Below are 20,074 nucleotides of genomic sequence, written 5' to 3'. Positions count from 1 at the left end.
TTTGTTAAAAAATAAAAATAAATGAAATACTTATTTTTAGGTATCCCATTTAATAGAAAAGGAAAAAAAAATTGTTATTTTCAAAATAACAGAGAAGACTAATGTAGATACACGATAATTAAGAGAGCAAAAGTTATATAACCATATAATTCAAGAAGAAAAGGTGTCATTTTTCCTATACTTTACTTTATAGTTTAAATTATAGAAAAACTGTAATAAACAATTTGCAAAAAATAAAATTATTAAGCCCATATATTATAACAGCCAAAATTTTCTTATCCGACTCGCGAAAATTTGGCTGATAAAAGTTGTAAGATTTGATGAGAGCCATTATTGGATGCTAAAATGTAGCCACAATTTACTTCCCGGGATGAGACGATACATTGCCATAAATGTGTGGCACACTTAATGTCATTAATGATAACAGTTACGCCGTATACTATTAATGGCAATTTCTAGGAACATAAACTACAACACGCCAAATTCAATCAAGTCTGAAAAATACTATGGTCTTCATATAAAATAGGTTGATTGAAGAAGAAAATCAATATGATCAGCACTCTTCAAACCTGTTTCTCTAAGACTTGTAATAAGAATGGTGTGTTATTCATGTATATTCAAGTATAGCACCCGTATGATTGAATCCACAAGATATTTGCAATGCTCTTGCACCAATCTCAAAGTTAACCATTGTAGGCTCTATGTGGTCAACATCGTTTCCTTGGCCCTGCATAACAAACACTTCTTCAGTCCAAGGCAAGTACTTGCACAGACAATATGTGTGTATATAAAATCTAGTATGGTGGTAGAGCGTGCATGTCGCTTTGTCTGCAATGTAGGTCCCATATGCTTCTACCCACTCTGCTTTCTAATGTTGGTGGCAGTAGAGGAGACTGACAGTTCACACTCCCTATCAGGTGGTGTTGCATCTAGGGGTGAGCGTTTTGGTATTCGGTTAGATTTTTTCGATTTCAGTTTGATTTTGAAAAAATAAAACCATTCGGTTTAACATCATAGTTCAGTTCGGTTTGGTTTGGTTTGGAACCCCAATTCCCAACCAACATTTCCTAGTTTTCTAGAGCAAAAGAGACCAAAAAATTTGCATCTCATGGAAGATACATACTGGCCCCCTGGGCCTAAACTAAATGGCATAAATTCAGGCATTGGGGACAAGGGGGGAATTCATCAGATGAGATATTCACTCTGCTTTCTAATGTTGTGTGTGCATTTATCCCTTCTGTATCCTTCTTGCTAACCAAATGACCCTTAAATACAACAGGAGGAGATAAAATTTAGCAAATTGAATACCCAAGATTCGCAGGATAGGGTGTCAGACATCCAATACTGCATGTTGTCAATTACTGTCTTTTTTAGCAAGTTTTTAATGCTCATAACATTTCGTGCTTTATTATTATATAGATAGATAGATAGATAGATAATAAGTAAAATGTATGTAGCATTATTTCAAAGTCTGTGAAGTGTACCAATTGTCCACCCGAAGAATGCCCATCTTCAGAAAATGTTCCGTGGGAACCTCCCCATCCCCATGTATAAACATTGCCTCCTGGTAATCAGATACTAAAGCCGCTCACTTATCGCCACAAAAATGAAATAAAATTGGAAAGAGTATTTATAAGAAATCATGAACTAATAAATTGATGTAGAAACTTGACTGCGGAAGGTTTCAATTAATTGGAAGAGCAATTTGCAAAGAATGAGAACTGAACTGAAAATAAAGGAGCTGAGCCATGGAAATAGAAATATTTCCAGTTTTTATTTTGAGGGTGTTCCTATTATATTGAAACAAAAATATTTGATACTCTTAAAGATAAATAAAATAATTTAGATTTGAATAGGAATTTCTATTCATTAATATAATAGCATTACCAGAAATTGCTGCTGTGTGTTTCCAACCACAAGATACCTGTCAAAAATGAATCATGTGAGATCTATAGTCACACAAAACATTTGCAATTATATATATATATATATATATATATATATATATATATTTCTTTCTTTCTTTCTTTCTTTGGTTACATGACAGGATGACCACACCTAAGTATGTGATTAATATTCATCTAGATTCTCCCTTGGGTTTTAAAACAAAGTTCATGCACAAATACACTCCTCATATTTGAGCATGCTATATATAACAAAAGGGGATCCATGCTCTATAAGGTTAAGGAATTTCTTATTTTGTTGTAAATGTCTGTCTACAGAGATCACTGGTAGATATCTAGGCTCTTGCTCCTTTCTAGGATGACAAACTCCAAAAGAAACTATCTATCCTGAGAACCAATGACCCAGGAAATCTTGTTGCATGGTGAATGAGGTAGGAAAAATCCAAAGAACCTCTCATGATAGAAGTTCCAATATTCCAGTTAGGGATACAAGAGCGCAACAGTGGAAACTAGCATTCTGACCTGATGAGGATTCATGTCTTAAGAAACAAATCAACAGCTGCTGATTGATATAGCAGAATCATACAATTTCAACATTGATGTTAATCAATCAATGAAGCTGATTATCCATCCCTACCCACAGTTTCATTATACGATGAAGCAGAAAAGGATAATTAGATTGACAAGTACATCATGATGGGAAGACCAGGCAAAATGAGATAGGTACCAATCAACCATACAGGAAAACAGTCTGTAATATTTGACAGTAAGAAGAGGTAAAGCATGATATGATTATGGGTTCTGACTTCTGATTACAAATTTTGTAGTTACCAACGACAATAAAAAGTAGTTTGCATAACAGACCTTGGAAACAGGATCTCTCAATAATGGACCTTGGACTCTTTCAGGTGAATGAGTAACATCTGTACAACTGGTGCAAATATAGGTAAATATAAACTAATTAGGAGATAATGAACAAACGTAATAAATGTAAGTAGCGTATGCTAAGTTCAATTTCTGAAACAAAGAAAATATTTTTCCTGGAACATACCCAGTTCCAAGACAACCATTTTCATTAGAGCCCCATGTATACAGCTCTCCACCACCTACAATAAAGAGTGAGCAAATCAGAATTATGGGTAATGGAAGTGCTAAATGATATATACCTCTCAGCACAAAATAAGCACTCCAAGAAACTCTCCTCTTCATAACAAGATGATTTTTTTTTTTTTTCCTTTTTTATTCTTAATACAGAAAACTATAAATTTTATTGTTGAGCCAGGAAACAGCAACAAGGAATCTATGAAGAAAAACTACTTAAAAATTAAATCGATAAGAGAAGAGTAAAACATGTTGGCTCATTCTCTAGGCATTCTTGAGAGTTAATCAGACATGCATCAGGTGGGTACTTCTGCAGAGCATTATTAGCTTTTTGTATAAAACTAGATATTCTGATTTTTGGTTTCTATGGACTTGAAATAAATTTGATTCTTCCAGATTAATGTCAGAGGCATTGTTAGACCCAAAAAAAAAAGGTTCTTACTTGTAACAACACATGTGTGATAACCGCCACATGCAATTGTTTCAGAAAATGGTAACTCGCAGATCATAGATGGTACCATATCATAGTTAGCATCCCCAAAGCCCTACATTTTTTAATAAAACACAGTTCAGCTAGATGGTAGCCAAAAGTTAAAGTGAATGATACACCTAATTCCTAAAATCAGAACTATAAAATTACAGCTCTTAGTTTCTAGAGATTTACAAATTTCTCCTTTGCTCTTTGACCAAAAGTATATACACATCCATTATCTGTGAAATTATAACAAGGTTAATCAATAAAATTGAGCAACATAATGAAATACTTCCCCAAATATTTAAGTATTTTAGTAGATTGTTCAGAAAAGAATCAATGAATTACCACATACGCAGGCAGAATGCAGCATCCCAGCAGCAGCTTCTTTAACCTATTTAGAGAAGAGCAATGTTGCTAAGAGAATCAAATGAACAGCTGATACTAAGCATTTACTGATCTGGAAGGGAAATTTGAATGACTGAAAGGCATTAGATGGTATAGGGCTTACTATACCTTCACACTATCAAGTGTCTTAATAAGCCTTGGTGTATATTCACTGCATTCAAAGGCAACAAAAGATTAAATAATTAGGTATGAAACAATACTATGCAGAGTATAATCAGTATATGCAGAGCTAACATAACCATCAATTGCATGAGAGTTCATCAAGAATGGAGATATATCTTTTAATGTATATAGGCTAAATTCAAGACGTTTTTAAAGAAATACAGCACTTTTACAGGGTTTCTTGTCAGTGCCTCACTAACAAACTCATAATTTATGTCAGAGTAAGTAAATTGATGGTATAAAATATCCAGAGAAAATTTTGGATTTGGAATTTGCAATTGGAATTGAGAGAGAACTGTATTTTCAGAGTACTCTGATAATGAATTATCTAAGCAGAAGAAACTAGAAAGGACAGTTAAAGAAGAGGAAACAGAAGGGGATATTGTTCAGCATTTTTCTTTCCTCTATCAGTTCATTCCTATCCAGGATCAGAGGTTGTATTCCTCTCTGTTTCCTACCAATAGGCAAAATAAAATTCTACCTTCCTTTTTATACTCTAAAATTACAAGGGCATACATCCTACCAGCCCACAATATTAGCATCAAAATTAAACTTACAATAGAGTGATAATATGTTGAAACCCTAGGTCCTTTTAGAAATAGGCCCATTAGGTTAATAGCATATTCCTATTTAAATAGTAGATGTTTGTACAGTTCTTTTGAGTTGAATACAATGAATCTTTCTACTATTCAATATGGTATCAGAGCCTAAACCCTAAATAATAATTCCCCTTTCTTTCCCGCCGCCGCCGCCACCGGAGTTCACGGCCGCCGCTACTGTTTTTTGCTTTCGGACATCTGCCTGGTGGTTCTTCTCCCAAACCAAGACCACAGGCCTCACCGGAGCCTCGTCGCGAGCCAGAGCCCGAAGTCCGGTCGCCGTCTGCCGCCGCACGCGCCGCCACGCGAGGCCGAGACCCGCCACTGTTTTCCGGCCAGATCTGCCTGTACCGACCTCCGATCGTGATGACGTTACCACCGTTGGATTCGTCTCGAAAAAACGCTTCAGACTGTGTTTTCCGTTTTCTCATCTCTGCCGGTCAACGGTCAACTTTCCGGTCAACCATCCTTTGAGGCAGTTTTTCCCTTTCCTTTTGAATAATATTATGGCTTCATCTCTCGCCGTTGGTACCTCTTCTTTGTTGTGTCTTTCTCAAGCTAGTAACACAAATACTTGGATTCTAGACACAGGTGCCTCAGACCATATTTCTGGTAACCTATCCCTTATGACTAATGTCACAAAGTCTAAGGCTTTGCCCATGGTCACCTTAGATAATGGCAATCAAACACTAGTTGTCGGTGTTGGTCAGGCTCATCCTATGCCATCTTTCCCTTTAAAATCAGTTTTATATGTTCCTAATAATCCTTTCAACCTTATTTCTGTGAGTAAAATCACCCGTACCCTTAATTGTTCTGTAACCTTTTGTGCGGATTCGGTTGTTGTGCAGGACCGTAGTACGGGGAAGGTGATTGGCACTGGGATTGAGTCACAAGGCCTCTATTACCTCCGTGGTGATGATCTTGCTGCCTATGCTTCTACAGATTCTCACTTGCTTCTCCATAATCGTTTGGGCCACCCTAATCTCTCCAAACTTCGACGGATGGTTCCAGGTTTATCTATAGAGTCATTAGATTGTGAGTCGTGTCACCTTGGAAAGCAATCACGTAAGTCCTTTCCACGTAGAGTCAATAATCGGGCTGCGTCTCTTTTTGATTTAGTCCATACTGATGTTTGGGGTCCATGTCGTGTCAATTCTGCTTTGGGGTTTCGTTACTTTGTCACTTTTACAGATGATTATTCTAGGTGTACTTGGTTGTTCCTTATGAAAGATCGTTCTGAGTTATTCCAGATTTTTCAAAATTTTTGTGTTGAAATACAAACTCAATTTGGTAAACCCATTCGTGTTCTGCGTAGTGACAATGCTAAAGAATATCTCTCTAACCCCTTTCAATCCTATATGACTTCTCGGGGTATGTTACACCAACGGTCGTGTGTTTACACACCTCAGCAGAATGGGGTGGCTGAGCGTAAGAATCGACATTTAGTTGAAATTGCTCGCACTATGTTAGTTCATTCTCATGTTCCTCATCATTTTTGGGCTGATGCTATCCTTACTGCGTGTTACTTGATAAATCGCACGCCATCCTCAGTCCTAAACAATGAAACCCCATATTCCATTGTGTATCCTTCGGTTGATCTTTTCCTTCTTCCACCTCGGGTTTTTGGGTGTCTTTGTTTTGTTCATGACATGACTCCTGGGCGTTCGAAATTGACCCCTAAAGCTGTCAAGTGTGTTTTCTTAGGTTATTCCCGGCTCCAAAAGGGTTATCGGTGTTATTCTCCAGAACTTAATCGTCGTTTTGTGTCTGCTGATGTCACCTTTATTGAGTCTACTTCTTTTTTCCAGCCCACACCGGGTAACGCAGTCTCTATTTCAGAGGTTCTCCCTCTTCCTTATCTTGGTTCACTTCCTCTTGTTCAAGATCATAATCCTCCAACTCCTCCTACTGCTCCTGACCGCCCCCTTCAAGTCTACCATCGCCGTCCTCGCCCTGTGTCTGTTGAGGCTCCGGTTGACTCACCCATGCCACCCGATCCTCCTCCGGCTGCGGTTCCACCACTTCAATTGCAATCTGACGCTGATCCCACTGAGGCACCCATTGCTATCCGGAAAGGTACACGTTCTACTCGTAACCCTCATCCTATATATACCTTTTTGAGTTATCATCGTGTATCTTCTCCTTACTTTGCCTTCCTTTCTCACCTTTCTTCTGTGTCTATACCTAAATCCACTCGTGAGGCCCTCTCGGATCCCGATTGGCGCCAAGCCATGTTCACTGAGATGGAGGCCCTGGAGTCTAGTGGCACATGGGAGTTGGTTCCCCTCCCTCTTGGTAAAACTGTTGTTGGTTGTAGGTGGATTTATACTGTGAAGGTGGGCCCTAATGGCAAGATTGATCGCCTTAAGGCACGACTGGTGGCAAAAGGCTACACTCAAATTTTTGGTCTGGATTACACTGATACTTTTTTCTCCTGTAGCTAAAATTGCATCAGTTCGATTACTTTTATCTTTGGCAGCAATCAATCATTGGGATTTACACCAATTGGATATCAAGAATGCTTTTCTACATGGCGATCTTCAAGAGGAGGTTTATATGGAGCAACCACCTGGGTTTGTTACTCAGGGGGAGCCTGGTCTGGTATGTAAACTTCGTCGTTCTTTGTATGGTTTGAAGCAATCTCCACGGGCTTGGTTTGGAAGATTTAGCTCTGTGGTATGTGAGTTTGGTATGACTAGAAGTGAAGTTGATCATTCTGTTTTCTATCGTCATTCTAATGGGAAATGCATATACCTTGTAGTATATGTGGATGACATTGTTATTACAGGGAGTGATCAAGAGGGCATATCTCAGTTGAAAGAGTATCTCTTCAGTCGATTTCAGACTAAGGATTTGGGTAAGCTGAAATACTTTCTTGGAATTGAAGTAGCCCAGTCTAGTAGTGGTATTGTCATTTCTCAAAGAAAGTATGCACTGGATATTTTAGAAGAAACTGGCATGTTGGATTGTAGACCAGCGGATAATCCAATGGATCCGAATGTTAAACTCTTACCAAGACAGGGGGAGCCATTACTTGACCGAGAACGATATAGGAGACTAATTGGAAAATTGAATTATCTCACAATCACACGACCAGATATCTCTTTTGCAGTTAGTGTGTTGAGTCAGTTTCTTGAGAATCCTTGTGATACTCATTGGGATGCTGTTGTTCGGGTTCTAAGGTATATCAAGAGAGCACCAGGACAAGGTTTACTATATGAAGATAGAGGACATGCTCAGGTTGTTGGGTATTCTGATGCAGATTGGGCTGGTTGTCCGTTTGACCGGCGCTCTACTTCAGGTTATTGTGTACTCATTGGTGGTAATCTCATATCTTGGAAAAGTAAGAAGCAAGATGTTGCCAGGTCCAGTGCTGAAGCTGAATACCGAGCCATGGCCCTTGCCACGTGTGAGCTTATGTGGCTGAAGCACTTACTACAAGAGTTGCAATGTGGCAAGGTTGCTCAAATGACATTGATATGTGACAACCAAGCAGCTCTACATATTGCCTCAAATCCAGTTTATCATGAGAGAACCAAACATATTGAGGTTGATTGTCACTTCATTAGAGAGAAGATTGTGTCAGGGTGTATCAAAACAAGCTTTGTCAACTCTGCAGATCAATTGGCTGATATTTTGACAAAACCCCTTAGAGCTCCTAGGGTTGAGTATATTTGTAACAAACTTGGAGCATATGATTTATACTCTCCAGCTTGAGGGGGAGTGTTGAAACCCTAGGTCCTTTTAGAAATAGGCCCATTAGGTTAATAGCATATTCCTATTTAAATAGTAGATGTTTGTACACAGTTCCTTTGAGTTGAATACAATGAATCTTTCTACTATTCAACATAATATAATAAAATATATTTCTCAGTGGCAACTTAATCTCTTGGAAAAGTAAAAAGCAAAATGTTGTTGCTCGATCACGTGCAGAAGCCGAATATCGATCCATGGCCCTTGGAACATGTGAACTTATGTGGTTAAGAAACCTCCTTACTGAACTAAAGATTTGCACAAAAGAGTTATGAAGCTCATTTGTGATAACTAAACAGCTTTGCATATTGCGTCAAATCCAGTTTTTCATGAAAGGACGAAACACATTGAAATTGATTGTCATTTTATTCGAGACAAAGTTGCATCTGGAGATACTACATTTGTAGGCTCAAATAATCAATTAGCTGATATATTTACTAAAACTTTAAGAAGTCATAGGATTGAATACATTTGTAACAAGATTGGTGCATATGATATACATGCTCCAACTTGAGGGGGAGTGTTGAAACTCAAAAGTTATGTCTGTAGAAATATGTCTGTTGAAGTTGTGTAGAGTTGTCTCTTAGTCTGTATATATTTATCTGTTGTCTCTCCATTGAGACAAGCAAGTAATACAATAAACTCTTCTAAATCTTTCTTAACAAGTAATACCTAAATCTTTCGTAACCTCATCCTATATATACCTTTTTGAGTTATCATCGTGTATCTTCCATTACTTTGCCTTTCTTTCTCACCTTTCTTCTGTGTCTATACCTAAATTCGCCTTTCTTTCTCACCTTTCTTCTGTGTCTAACATAAATCCACTCGTGAGGCCATCTCGGATCCAGGTTGGCTCCCAGCCATGTTAACAGAGATGGAGGCCCTACAGTCTAGTGGCACTTGGGAGCTCGTCCCCCTCCCTCTTGGTAAAACTGTTGTTGGTTGTAGGTGGATTTATACTGCGAAGGTGGGCCTTGATGGCAAGATTGATCGCCTTAAGGCACGATTGGTGGCAAAAGGCTACACTCAAATTTTTGGTTTGGATTACACTGATACTTTTTCTCCTGTAGCTAAAATTGCATTAGTTCGATTGCTTTTATCTTTGGCAACCATAAATCATTGAGACATACACTAGTTGGATATCAAGAATGTTTTTCTACATGGCGATCTTCATGAGGAGGTTTATTATATGGAGCAACTACCTGGGTTTGTTGCTCAAGGAGAATCTGGTCTGGTATCTACACTTCAACGATCCTGGTATGGTTTGAAGTAGTCTCCACGGGGCTTGGTTTAGGAGATTTAGCTCTGTGGTGTGTGAGTTTGGTATGACAAGTGAAAGTTGATCATTCTATTTTCTATCGTCATTCTAATGGGAAATGCATATACCTTGTAGTATATGTGGATGACATTGTTATTACAAGGAGTGATCAAGAGGGCATATCTCAAGAAAGAGTATCTCTTCAGTCAATTCCAGACCAAGGATTTGGGCAAGTTGAAATATTTTCTTGGAATTGAAATGGCCCAGTCTAGCAGTGGTATTGTCATTTCTAAAAGAAAGTATGCCTTGGATATTTTAGAAGAAACTAGCATGTTGGATTGTAAACTGGTGGATAATCCAATGGATCCGAATGTTAAACTCCTATCAGGACAGGGGAGCCATTGCCTGACCGAGAACGATATAGGAGATTAATTGAAAAATTGAATTATCTCACAATCACACGACCATATATCCTCTTTAGCAGTTAGTGTGTTGAGTTAATTTCTTGAGAATCCTTGTGATACCCATTGAGATGTTGCTGTTCGGGTTTTTAAGTATATCACAAGAGAGCACCAGGACAAGGTTTACTATAAGATAGAAGACATGCTCAGGTTGTTGGGTATTCTAATGCAGATTGGTCGGGTTGTCCATTTGACAGGTGCTCTACTTCGGATTATTGTGTACTCATCGGTGGTAATCTTATAACTTGGAAAAGTAAGAAGCAGGATGTTGTTGCCAGGTCCAGTGCTGAAGCTGAAACCGAGCTATGGCCTTGCCACATGTGAGCTTATGTGGCTAAAAGTCTAAAACACTTACTACAAGAGTTGCAAGGTGGCAATGTTGCTCAAATGACACTGACTTGTGACAACCAAGCAGCTCTACACATTGCCTCTAATCGATTTCATCATGAGAGAACTAAACACATCGAGGTTGATTGCCACTTCATCAGGGAGAAGATTGTGTCAGGGTGCATCAAAACCAGCTTTGTCAATTCTGCAGATCAATTAGCTGATATCTTAACAAAATACCTTGGGACTCCTAGAGTTGGGTATATTTGTAACAAGCTTAGAGCATATGATTTATACTCTCCAGCTTGAGGGGAGTATTGAAACCCTAGGCCTATGAGGACTGAGTCCATTAGGTTATAGCTTATTCCTGTATAAATAGTCGATACATGTACAACTCTAGACAGGGAATACAATGAATCTTTTCATTCTTCTACATTTTTCAACAAGATTTAAATCCCATAGGGGAGCTTGAAACACTTAAACCAAACACCCCCAATATGTGTTTCATTGTCAAAACTCCAAAGATCACAAATCAACGAGTGAACTTTCTTTATTCTGCAAGCTGTAGAATGCAAAGGAAGATCAAAAGGAAACACATTTAACCATGTATAATACTTCATTAGAGAAGACCTTTTTCTATTGGTAAGGAGTCCTGCAAGTTAAGAGTGAGCTGACAAATTTTCGTAAGCCAGTATACAAGAAGTTCACATGTTAGAGAAGCAGGCATGATCCAATTGCTAAAAACTGGAAATCAAGTGTTGCTTTCAAGTAACATGCTAGAATATTTTCAACCATCAGAATGGACCTGTTACTTTTTAATACTCCTGAAATTCCTGAATGAAGTCCATGACCAAGTCGTCCAGAGCCTCCCCCACCCCAACTCAAGGCCTCACCGTTATCTGCTAAAGAAAAAAGACACATATTCTGCACTAATTTTCTGTATTTTTAATTAAAGTGAAGATCAATAACATACTGAAATAAGGGTGCTTCTTCATGTTCATGATGCCAAGAATTAAATCTCATACCTGTAACAGCAATTGAGTGCTCAAAGCCCAAGGAAGCTGTTTTTATAGCTAGTCCATTCAAACTTTCAACTTTTCTAGGAACTGAAACTACTTTATCAGCTTCTGAAGACAATCACAGTAAAGAGTCAACAAGTTAAACTATTTCACGATTGATACATTTTTATCAGTATTATCAAAGCCATTATATCTGCTATTAAATTTTATAGCAGCAGTAAGAATCACTTATAAAGGATAAGCAAGTCTAATTCAACCTAAGTAAAATTATAAAAGTTAAACTATTACTTTTTCCGAGGCCAAGCTGCCCATTTGAGTTCTTTCCCCACACATAGAGTTCACCATCAACTGCAACATAAAAGAATAAATATCACAAGCATAAAACAGAAATGCAACTGCAAAGAATTCAGGAAATGACTAATTTTGACAGAGATGAATAAAGCTAAGGAAAAATACCAAGTAAAACCCCATCTCCAAAGAAAAATATAAGCCAAGACATAGAGGCATTATGTTGATAAGCAAATAAAAACCATAAGTTAATCAACAGAATAATGTGAGGTTAACTATTCTCCACCACTGAGCAATGGTTTTTTGAATTTTTAAGAACACAGGTTCTCAGTTTCTCTTATAATTTTCTCCCTTTTCTCTTGATAAGGTTATATTATCCAGACAAGAGAAAAATCAACACAAAGTTGGTCCTGACAAAAGATTTCAACAAGTATCAACTCTGTAAAGAGTTTAAGATGTGAATAAATCATCCATGCCCACTACAGTTTTTTGAGAATACCGTGATAGCAGGAATGTTTTACTAAATGGTCTAAACCATGAAATATATGTATATAATAATACATTAATACGTCCTCGTTGGTAATTTATAACAAACCTGTGATAGCACAAGAATGATGATAACCCGCAGAAATTTTTATAATGTCTTTGGGAAGTGCGGCAACACGAACTGGTTCCTGCAATAGCAATTTCATGCCAATTTAACTAATAAAATATGTTGATTAATTTCATCTGGGCAGACTAGGCTATTTTACTTAAAAGTTTAATTTGAGATAATTGGCTTATAATTAAAATGGATACTATGATATCATTAAAAGTTCAAAACTGATACAAATCAAGCAGGAAAGGAAAGTAATCAAATAATCATTCTAGTAGCAAAATTCAAGGAAGCATAGAATAAGGGATTGACTGATTATGTAAATCCTTGCTTATTTTATGGAGCGGATAATTAGGGATTGACTAATCATGTAATCAGTAATTGATGCTCCTACTTTATTTTACATATAATAATACACTATAAATTGGGACCATCTCTTAGAGAGGTCATCCAATCATCTATTCTAAGTTCTATTATAGCTATAGCAGCTGGACAAGAGCCTGCAACTCTTGTTGGAGGGTGTCTTAGTGACAGACTGACAACTATGTGCCTCTTTCCCATTCAATAAAATCATTTTATCTTTCTCTTCTTTTTCCCTGCTCTTTACTCTAACAAATTGGTCCGACCTGCCGGAAAGATAATGTTAACGTTTGAAGGAAAAAGGCTCTGTAGTGTCTAACTCACTGTGTTTGACGATTTATTAAGCTTGAGACTATACAGTATATATAGGTACAAGGAAGACATGATAGCCACAGTCTAAACCAAAAACCTCTAAAAAAAAAAACCTTAGGACTCTAACAAATTCCAAATTATTCTAACACTCCCCCTCAAGCTAGAGCATAGATATTTATCATGTCTAGTTTGTTACAAATATATTCAACCCTGTCCCTGTTGAGCCCTTTAGTGAACAAATCAGCTAGTTGGTCGCCACTGCGAACATGAGCCATAGAAAGTAATCCTTGTTGAACCTTTTTCACGTACAAAATGACAATCTACCTCAATATGCTTGGTCCGCTCATGGAAAACCGGATTATTGAAATGTGTATAGTTGCTTGACTATCATACCACAGACGTATGGGCTTCATCACCTCTACGCCAACCTCCTTCAGAATATTGTGCACCCAAGTTATCTCACACGCCACATGAGCCATCGCCCCTGTACTCAGATTTTGCACTGGACCGAGCCACAACAATTTGTTTCTTGCTTTTCCAAGAAACCAAATTACCTCCTACAAACACACAATACCCCGTCGTAGACCTCTTGTCACTCAACGAACCTCCAGAGTTAGCATTAAAAAATGCCTCAACACTCGTATGTCCACGATCAACATATAAAATACCTTCCCGGGAGCATTCTTGAGATACTTTACAATTCGAATTGCCGCCTCCCAGTGGGTTACCGTAAAACTGACTCACCACACTTACCGTAAAAGCAATATCCGAACGCGTAATGGTGAGATAGTTCAACTTCCCAACTATCCTCCTATATCTCTCGGGATAATCAAGAATTTCCATTAAGCAAAATTAGACCCATCAGCAACCAATACCACATCACTTAATTTGACGACGTAGATACAACAGTAATATTCCTATTACTTCCCTCTGCCATGTTCAACCCAGGAAAAAACAAACAAAGACCCTCAAGTGCAGAACATCAACAAACCACAACTCTACAAAACATACATGGACGGAACCTACTCACAGAGGTGAGTCGACCGGTGTACACCTCGACTGGGGATGCCGCCGGAAACTGCCACACGCACCGACACGTGGCGCCAAAGCAGCAATGAAGCGGCGGCGAATGGCGGCTCCGATTCTAGCTCCAGCGTCGCCCTACTATTCTGAGCACAACCCACTATCTCACTCTCGCCAGCTCTAACACCATGTTAACGTTTGAAGGAAGGCTATGTAGTGTCTAACTCACTGTGTTTGATGATTTATTAAGCTTGAGACTATACAGTATATATAGGTACAAGGAAGACATGATAGCTAACCCAAAAACCTCTAACAAAAACCTTAGGACTCTAACAAATTCCATAACAGATAAAATGGTTTTATTGAATGGGAAAGAGGCACAGGGCTGTCACTAATGTTAAGTGTTGAAAGCTAGAAAGAACAGTGTGTGTATTCGTATCTTGCTGTACAAGAAGGAACCCTATTTATACATAAGCTACTAAGCCACTAGCCACAGAATTCAAAATAAACATAAGGCATTTTTGGACGTAACCCGACATGGACCCCAAACATCATAATGAATCAACTCAAACAAGGAGTCTATTATTTACCCGAGAAATTTAGGGAACATGATGAGGTTTTGCAAACTTATACTGCAAAGCAATCAAAGACTCTAAACCAGGACACATCTTCTTTAGCGTTGATAAAGATGGGTGACAAAACCAAGAGTGCAACTGAAATGGAGAAACATTGCTCATCAAACCTGTAGATATGTTCTCGAGTGATGTAGACTGCTCTAAGACATACAGACCGCCAAGTCGCCAACCTCCTTCCCCTTACCAATAATCCTCCCCGTCAAAAGATCCTGGAACAGACAGTAGTCAGGGAAAAACATAACAGAACAATTCAGGTCACGAGTTATTTGACTAATAGAAAGCAAATTGAAAGGAAACTTCGAAAGGTATAACACAGAAGTAAGGGGTAACGAGGAGGTTGCAGTGGCACAACCTTTACCCAAAACAGTGGCTACAGACCCGTCTACTAGAGTAACGGTATGACCAGATGTGACGAGTAGATATGTAGAAAAAATATTGGAGTTACTTGTCATATGCTCAGAAGCCCCTGAGTCAATGACCCACTGCCGAGATGCAGAAGAAACACAAGCAACTGGATTACCTGTTTGAACAAAAGTTGCAGAGGAAGACACTTGATTGGATGGATATTGCGAGGAAGAAGAAAATTTCATCAGGTTGAATTTAGCAAACTCCTCAGCTGTCATCACTACCGTGTGACCTTTTGACGTGGAAGCCGTATTAGCAGCCCACTTGTTGTCTTGGTGGCTTAGGATACTGATTTCGAAAGTGTCCTGGATCCACGGTTAAAACAAACTCATGGTCCTCTACGTCCGCAACGACCTCTCCGAAAACCCCCCACATCTTCTGAAGCGGTTATTACCTCCTCGATAGCCATAGCTCTCACCAGTACTTCCTCCTTGTGATACCAGGGGGTACTTGGATCCACACCCCATAAAGATATTTCTTTCCTGGAGCTCGTTCGAGTCATTGTTTCCCGATGCATTTTGTAGCATGGAAATGCTTGATCCAAAGACTCTAAGTCCTTATTCCCCAACAGTTGGGACCTAAGGACATCATACTCTTTATCCCGCCAAAAATCCAACTAAAAACAAGTAATTTGTCACGTTGCTTTTTCATTTCATCCACACCGTCTATTATTGGCATAGCAGCACACAAAGCAACACATACACTTTTAAAGTCGTAGTAATAATCTCTAAGCTCATGCCCTTTTTAACTAGAACGATATACTTCCTAAGATAACTGATATAATTTTCTCAAATTACTTGTTCCACTAAACCATTTGTTCACTAACTCCTACACTTCTTTTACAGTTTGGCAATGTTGCATGGACAAAATAATTCTCCTATCGATGCAATTAATTATACGTGACAGTAAAGCCTTATGTCCACAGTTAAAGTAGCATCTGTAGGACACTCTTTATCTCGATGGTCACCATTCCCTATACCATCTAAATTTACTTTAATCAGAAATTTCCACTCAAAAAAATTAGACTCATCTGAAGCCAGAACTACGTCAATTAATTTAGATGGTGTGGAAATAACAGTGATATTCCTTTCTTGTGTCATTTAATCTTCGCCCAAAGATTCAACAAATGAACAAAACTTCACCCAGAAAAGAAAAAAAGGTTTATTGTCCGTACCTCTTTCACCACAAGGACCAACCAGATTGAAAAGTTTCAACACATCCTACCTCCCTGGATTCAGCACGACGAGGCGACCCTGTGGATACAAAAACTGACCGACAGCGTCGTCGAAATCAACCACACGCGCCGGCGCGTCAAGGCGGAGCAGCTCGGCGACGGTGGCACGTGTGCTCTCCGACGGCGACCTGACTCCTCGTAGCGGCATCTCCGCTACTTCCAAACCCAGCCCAAGCAACCACTCTTACTTCCTAGGCTCTGATACCATGTTAAGTGTTGAAAGCTAGAAAGAACAGTGTGTATATTTGTATCTTGCAGTACAGGAAGAAATCCTATTTATACATAAGCTACAAAGCCACTTGCCACAGAATTCAAAATAAACATAAGGCATAGAGTGAAACTCTAACTACACTCTAACTACCCCTTATTCATCTAACAACTAGGACACCCTCCAACAAGAGTTTCAGGCCTTGTCCAGCTGCTACAACTATAATAGAACTTAGAATAGATGATTGGATGCTTTCTCTTCTAAGAGATGGTCCCTATTTATAGTCAATTACTATATGTAAAATAAGATAGGAGCATCAATTACTAATTAGTCAATCCCCAATTCTCCGCTCCATAAAATAAGCAAGGACTTACATAATCAGTCAATCCCTTATTCTATGATTGCTTGAATTTTGCCACTAGAATGATTATTTGATTACTTTCCTTTCCTGCTTGATTTGTATCATTACCGACCGCTAATGAAACATCCTTGTTCTCAAGGCTAGAGTGCAAAACATGATGTCATGTACATGCCTAAGTTGTAACCCAAGAAAAACATGGTATACTCTAAATGTGGGTGGCAGCGGTCATTTGTGGGAGATTGCACTTAATTTTTTCAAAATTCTAAAAGGCCCATATACCATTGTGCTAGCATTGCATTGATATGACATTGGACTGTAGAGTGACAATGAGGCTGGAACTTAAGCAAGACATTATTACCCTTAGCAAACTAAGTCACACCTTTTCGCTTGGGCTGTCTTGGCCCGATGATGTTGAGCGTGATCTAGATTGACCAGAGTAGCTTGGCAAAAAGGTCGGCAAGAGCCTTGGTGGTGAATGGATGACATAGACATGTGCTTGGTATTCATTAACAAATTCATCCATAGTGTTGACTTGATGAAGAACAATCGGTTATTCAACAAAAGGGGTGGAGATATCACTATTGAATTTGTCCATGAGTCCCACTTTAAAGTTCTTGCGGCACCTGAAATGTTGGTCCTTCCTTACTATCAAAAGCTGTTGTACCCCTTCAATTCTTCACGTGTTTGTTGGATAACAAGGGAATGCTCTTCTTGAGCAAGTCAGTCACTCATATCAATCCCATTGAAGTTAGGAACTTCAATCCTCATGGTAGTGAGTTGGGGGCCACTTGTGGTGGTGGGGTGGAGAGGTAGTTTGGTGGTGTTGGATTTTTCTATTGGGGATTCAATCTTGGAGCCAGCCTTGGTGACAAGATTGGATACGTCATGCCCATTACTATGCAGCCACAAGGTAACCACCTTTGTTAGTTTAGCGATGGAAGTTTCAATTGCTGCAAACTTACCATTCAGCACTGTTAATTTGATACGTATCTCATCTTGATTCTTCTCTAACGCCTCTACACGAGAATCCAATCGTGTGTTCGTCAATCTCCGACAAGTTAGACCAATTTGTTAGAGTAAAGAACAAGGAAAAAGAAGAGAAAGATAAAATGGGTTTATTGAACGGAAAAAAGGCACAGGGCTGTCACTAAGATACCCTCCAACAAGAGTTTCAGGCTTTTGTCCAGCTACTACAACTATAATAGAACTTAGAATAGATGATTGGATGCCCTCTCTACTAAGAGATGGGGTCCCTATTTATAGTCTATTACTATATGTAAAACAAGGTAGGAGCATCGATTACTGATTAATGATTAGTCAATCCATAATTATTCGCTCCATAAAATAAGCAAGGATTTGCATAATCAGTCAATCCCCTATTCTATGCTTCCTTGAATTCTACCACTAGAATGATTATTTGATTACTTTCCTGTTTGATTTGTATAAAAAAAACAACACTAACGGAAGAAACTACAACAAAAAAAAAACTTATGTTTAGCATTTAACCACAATAACTAAAGTAGCACACCTCCCTTATGAAAGGACAACCATCTCCCCAACCCCAAAAGAATGAAAGAGAAGAAAAAGACAGGACAAGATAGCTCGTACGGTAGTATAACTTTTATCATCTGAAATGCCTAGCTGTCCAAAATCATTGAGACCACAAGCATAAACACTGCCATTTTCTGTCAAAAGAGGATGATTAGTTTATGACTATCTCCCTTACAAATGCACTAGACAATGTTTAATTCAAAGGCAATATGGAATATATCAACAGTGGTGTTCAGAGTTGAGCATAAGAGCATGGAAGCATGGCCCAGTGTACACTTAAAAGAAGAAGAGGACTTTCAAGGAGAAAGGCCAAAAAGACTGGCCAGAGAACAAAAGTAAAAGAAGAAATTGTGTTCCAAAGCATTCAATGATGCAGTTAAAGTTTATGTAAACCTTTCAAGAAAATCAGTCCTAAAAAACGGGTCAAAAGAAGTTTAGGGAATAATGAGGTTGATCAGCATAGAGATATAAGTCTCTCCCAGAGAAAGGAAACCAGAAAACAACATAGAGAATGGATTTCAGCTTCTATTCAAACAATCAAGTACTCCTGTACACATACTACAAGATCAAATTCACATAAATCATTAGAAAATCAAGTTGAGGGATCTAACGAACCCGTGAGGAAAAGAGTGTGAGCACCGCCACAAGCGATGTCGCGGAGGCTCTGATTATGAAAAGCGGAAGGTTGCAGAGTGTCAGGAGTCCACCGCGATTCAATGCTGCCGTGTCCCAGCCTCCCGAAATCGCCGTTTCCCCACAAAGCGGCGAACCTCTTGCCGTTGCCGTCGGCAGCGGCGGAAGAAATCCAGAGCCGAAGCCTTGATCCTACAATGCCATGACTTTTCAGAATTCCGATTGTGGTATTATTCCTCGTATTCCCGACCGCTCTCGCTAGCATCAGAACGTTCTTCTTCATTATCATCGGCATTACTTTCTACGATAACCAGTTCATCTTCGTGATCGAAGAAGAAGAAGAAAGATTAACAGAAGAAAATACGAGAAAGGAACTAAACTGATGGCCCCCGGTGCTCCAACGTGGCGACGTCACGTTAATAATGTCCGCTTAGTTCATGCGACGTCGTTATTGTACATTAATCTATTTTTCATTTTTCTAGCATATTCTGAAGAAATGTCAATTTTTCTTTTTAACATTTTGAATTAATTAATTGTTTTTTTTTTGAATGCTACTAGCTCTATTACAATGTAGTATCTGTTAATTAATTGTTTAATTCATAAAATTTTTAATTGATAATAATTCAATTATAATTTATTAAATCATACAAAATTTTAAAAATTTACCTAGGACTATTTTATCGTTTTTTCCATGCTATACATTAGTAGAGAATATTTTTATTTTTATTTTTATTAAATAATAAATATAGTAAGAGCCAATGTTAAAATGTGAATAAAAACTATGTTAATGTAATAATGTGCATTACTAACTTGTATATTTTGATTTATTATTATTATTTATACAATGATAAGATATTTTCAAATTACCATCTTTTCCTTTTTACTTTTTTATTTATGTACAAACTTTAGTAACGGAATATTCCGTTAACTTTTTTTTTTTTTGTTCATAACTTATATTTTCTAACCTTTTAATAATAATAATAATAATAATAATAATAATAATAA

The 20,074-nt window shown here is 38.2% G+C and overlaps 1 protein-coding gene and 1 long non-coding RNA gene across 5 annotated transcripts in view; one reads left to right on the top strand and one right to left on the bottom strand.

Annotated features, from left to right (window-relative positions):
* Window positions 1-253: 253 nt before the first annotated feature.
* LOC109176804 (ultraviolet-B receptor UVR8) lies at window positions 254-19,463 on the bottom strand. Of its 4 annotated transcripts, none has more exons than XM_019326204.1 (16): window positions 19,052-19,463; window positions 18,494-18,570; window positions 12,348-12,426; window positions 11,753-11,812; window positions 11,471-11,572; window positions 11,251-11,347; window positions 3,994-4,036; window positions 3,826-3,871; window positions 3,670-3,716; window positions 3,448-3,550; window positions 2,956-3,010; window positions 2,769-2,835; window positions 1,888-1,924; window positions 1,485-1,564; window positions 544-727; window positions 254-447 (listed from the first exon to the last, which is right to left on the bottom strand). In XM_019326204.1, exons 1-15 carry the CDS (start codon window positions 19,362-19,364, stop codon window positions 608-610), a joined length of 1,326 nt encoding a protein of 441 aa, XP_019181749.1. In that variant the 5' UTR covers window positions 19,365-19,463; the 3' UTR covers window positions 254-447; window positions 544-607. The 4 variants fall into 4 exon arrangements, with proteins under 4 accessions (XP_019181749.1, XP_019181750.1, XP_019181751.1 ...); XM_019326205.1 differs by having other exon boundaries at window positions 11,251-11,344; XM_019326207.1 differs by lacking the exon at window positions 254-447 and having other exon boundaries at window positions 693-727; window positions 1,485-1,591.
* LOC109176805 overlaps window positions 15,594-20,074 on the top strand; it is a 22,645-nt gene continuing 18,164 nt past the window's right edge. The window contains exon 1 of the long non-coding RNA XR_002053455.1: window positions 15,594-15,999. This is a non-coding gene — a long non-coding RNA (uncharacterized LOC109176805). The remainder of the gene's footprint in view (window positions 16,000-20,074) is intronic.

This window comes from Ipomoea nil, unplaced genomic scaffold (assembly GCF_001879475.1).
Source record: "Ipomoea nil cultivar Tokyo-kokei standard unplaced genomic scaffold, Asagao_1.1 scaffold0758, whole genome shotgun sequence".
NCBI classification, from domain to species: Eukaryota; Viridiplantae; Streptophyta; class Magnoliopsida; order Solanales; family Convolvulaceae; genus Ipomoea; species Ipomoea nil.
The sequence above is the reverse complement of the archived record's forward strand: the minus strand, read 5'-3'. Positions and strand labels throughout refer to the sequence as shown.

What these genes read in the sequence shown, in the direction of transcription:
- LOC109176804 (XM_019326204.1), bottom strand. Translation starts at nt 19,364, where the DNA reads ATGCCGATGATAATGAAGAAGAACGTTCTGATGCTAGCGAGAGCGGTC. An exon ending in GCAGCTTGGCCTCGGAAAAA is followed by an intron (nt 11,573 to 11,752) that starts GTAATAGTTTAA and finishes GATTGTCTTCAG; the next exon opens with AAGCTGATAAAGTAGTTTCA. An exon ending in GGAGTATTAAAAAGTAACAG is followed by an intron (nt 4,037 to 11,250) that starts GTCCATTCTGAT and finishes CTTTGAATGCAG; the next exon opens with TGAATATACACCAAGGCTTA.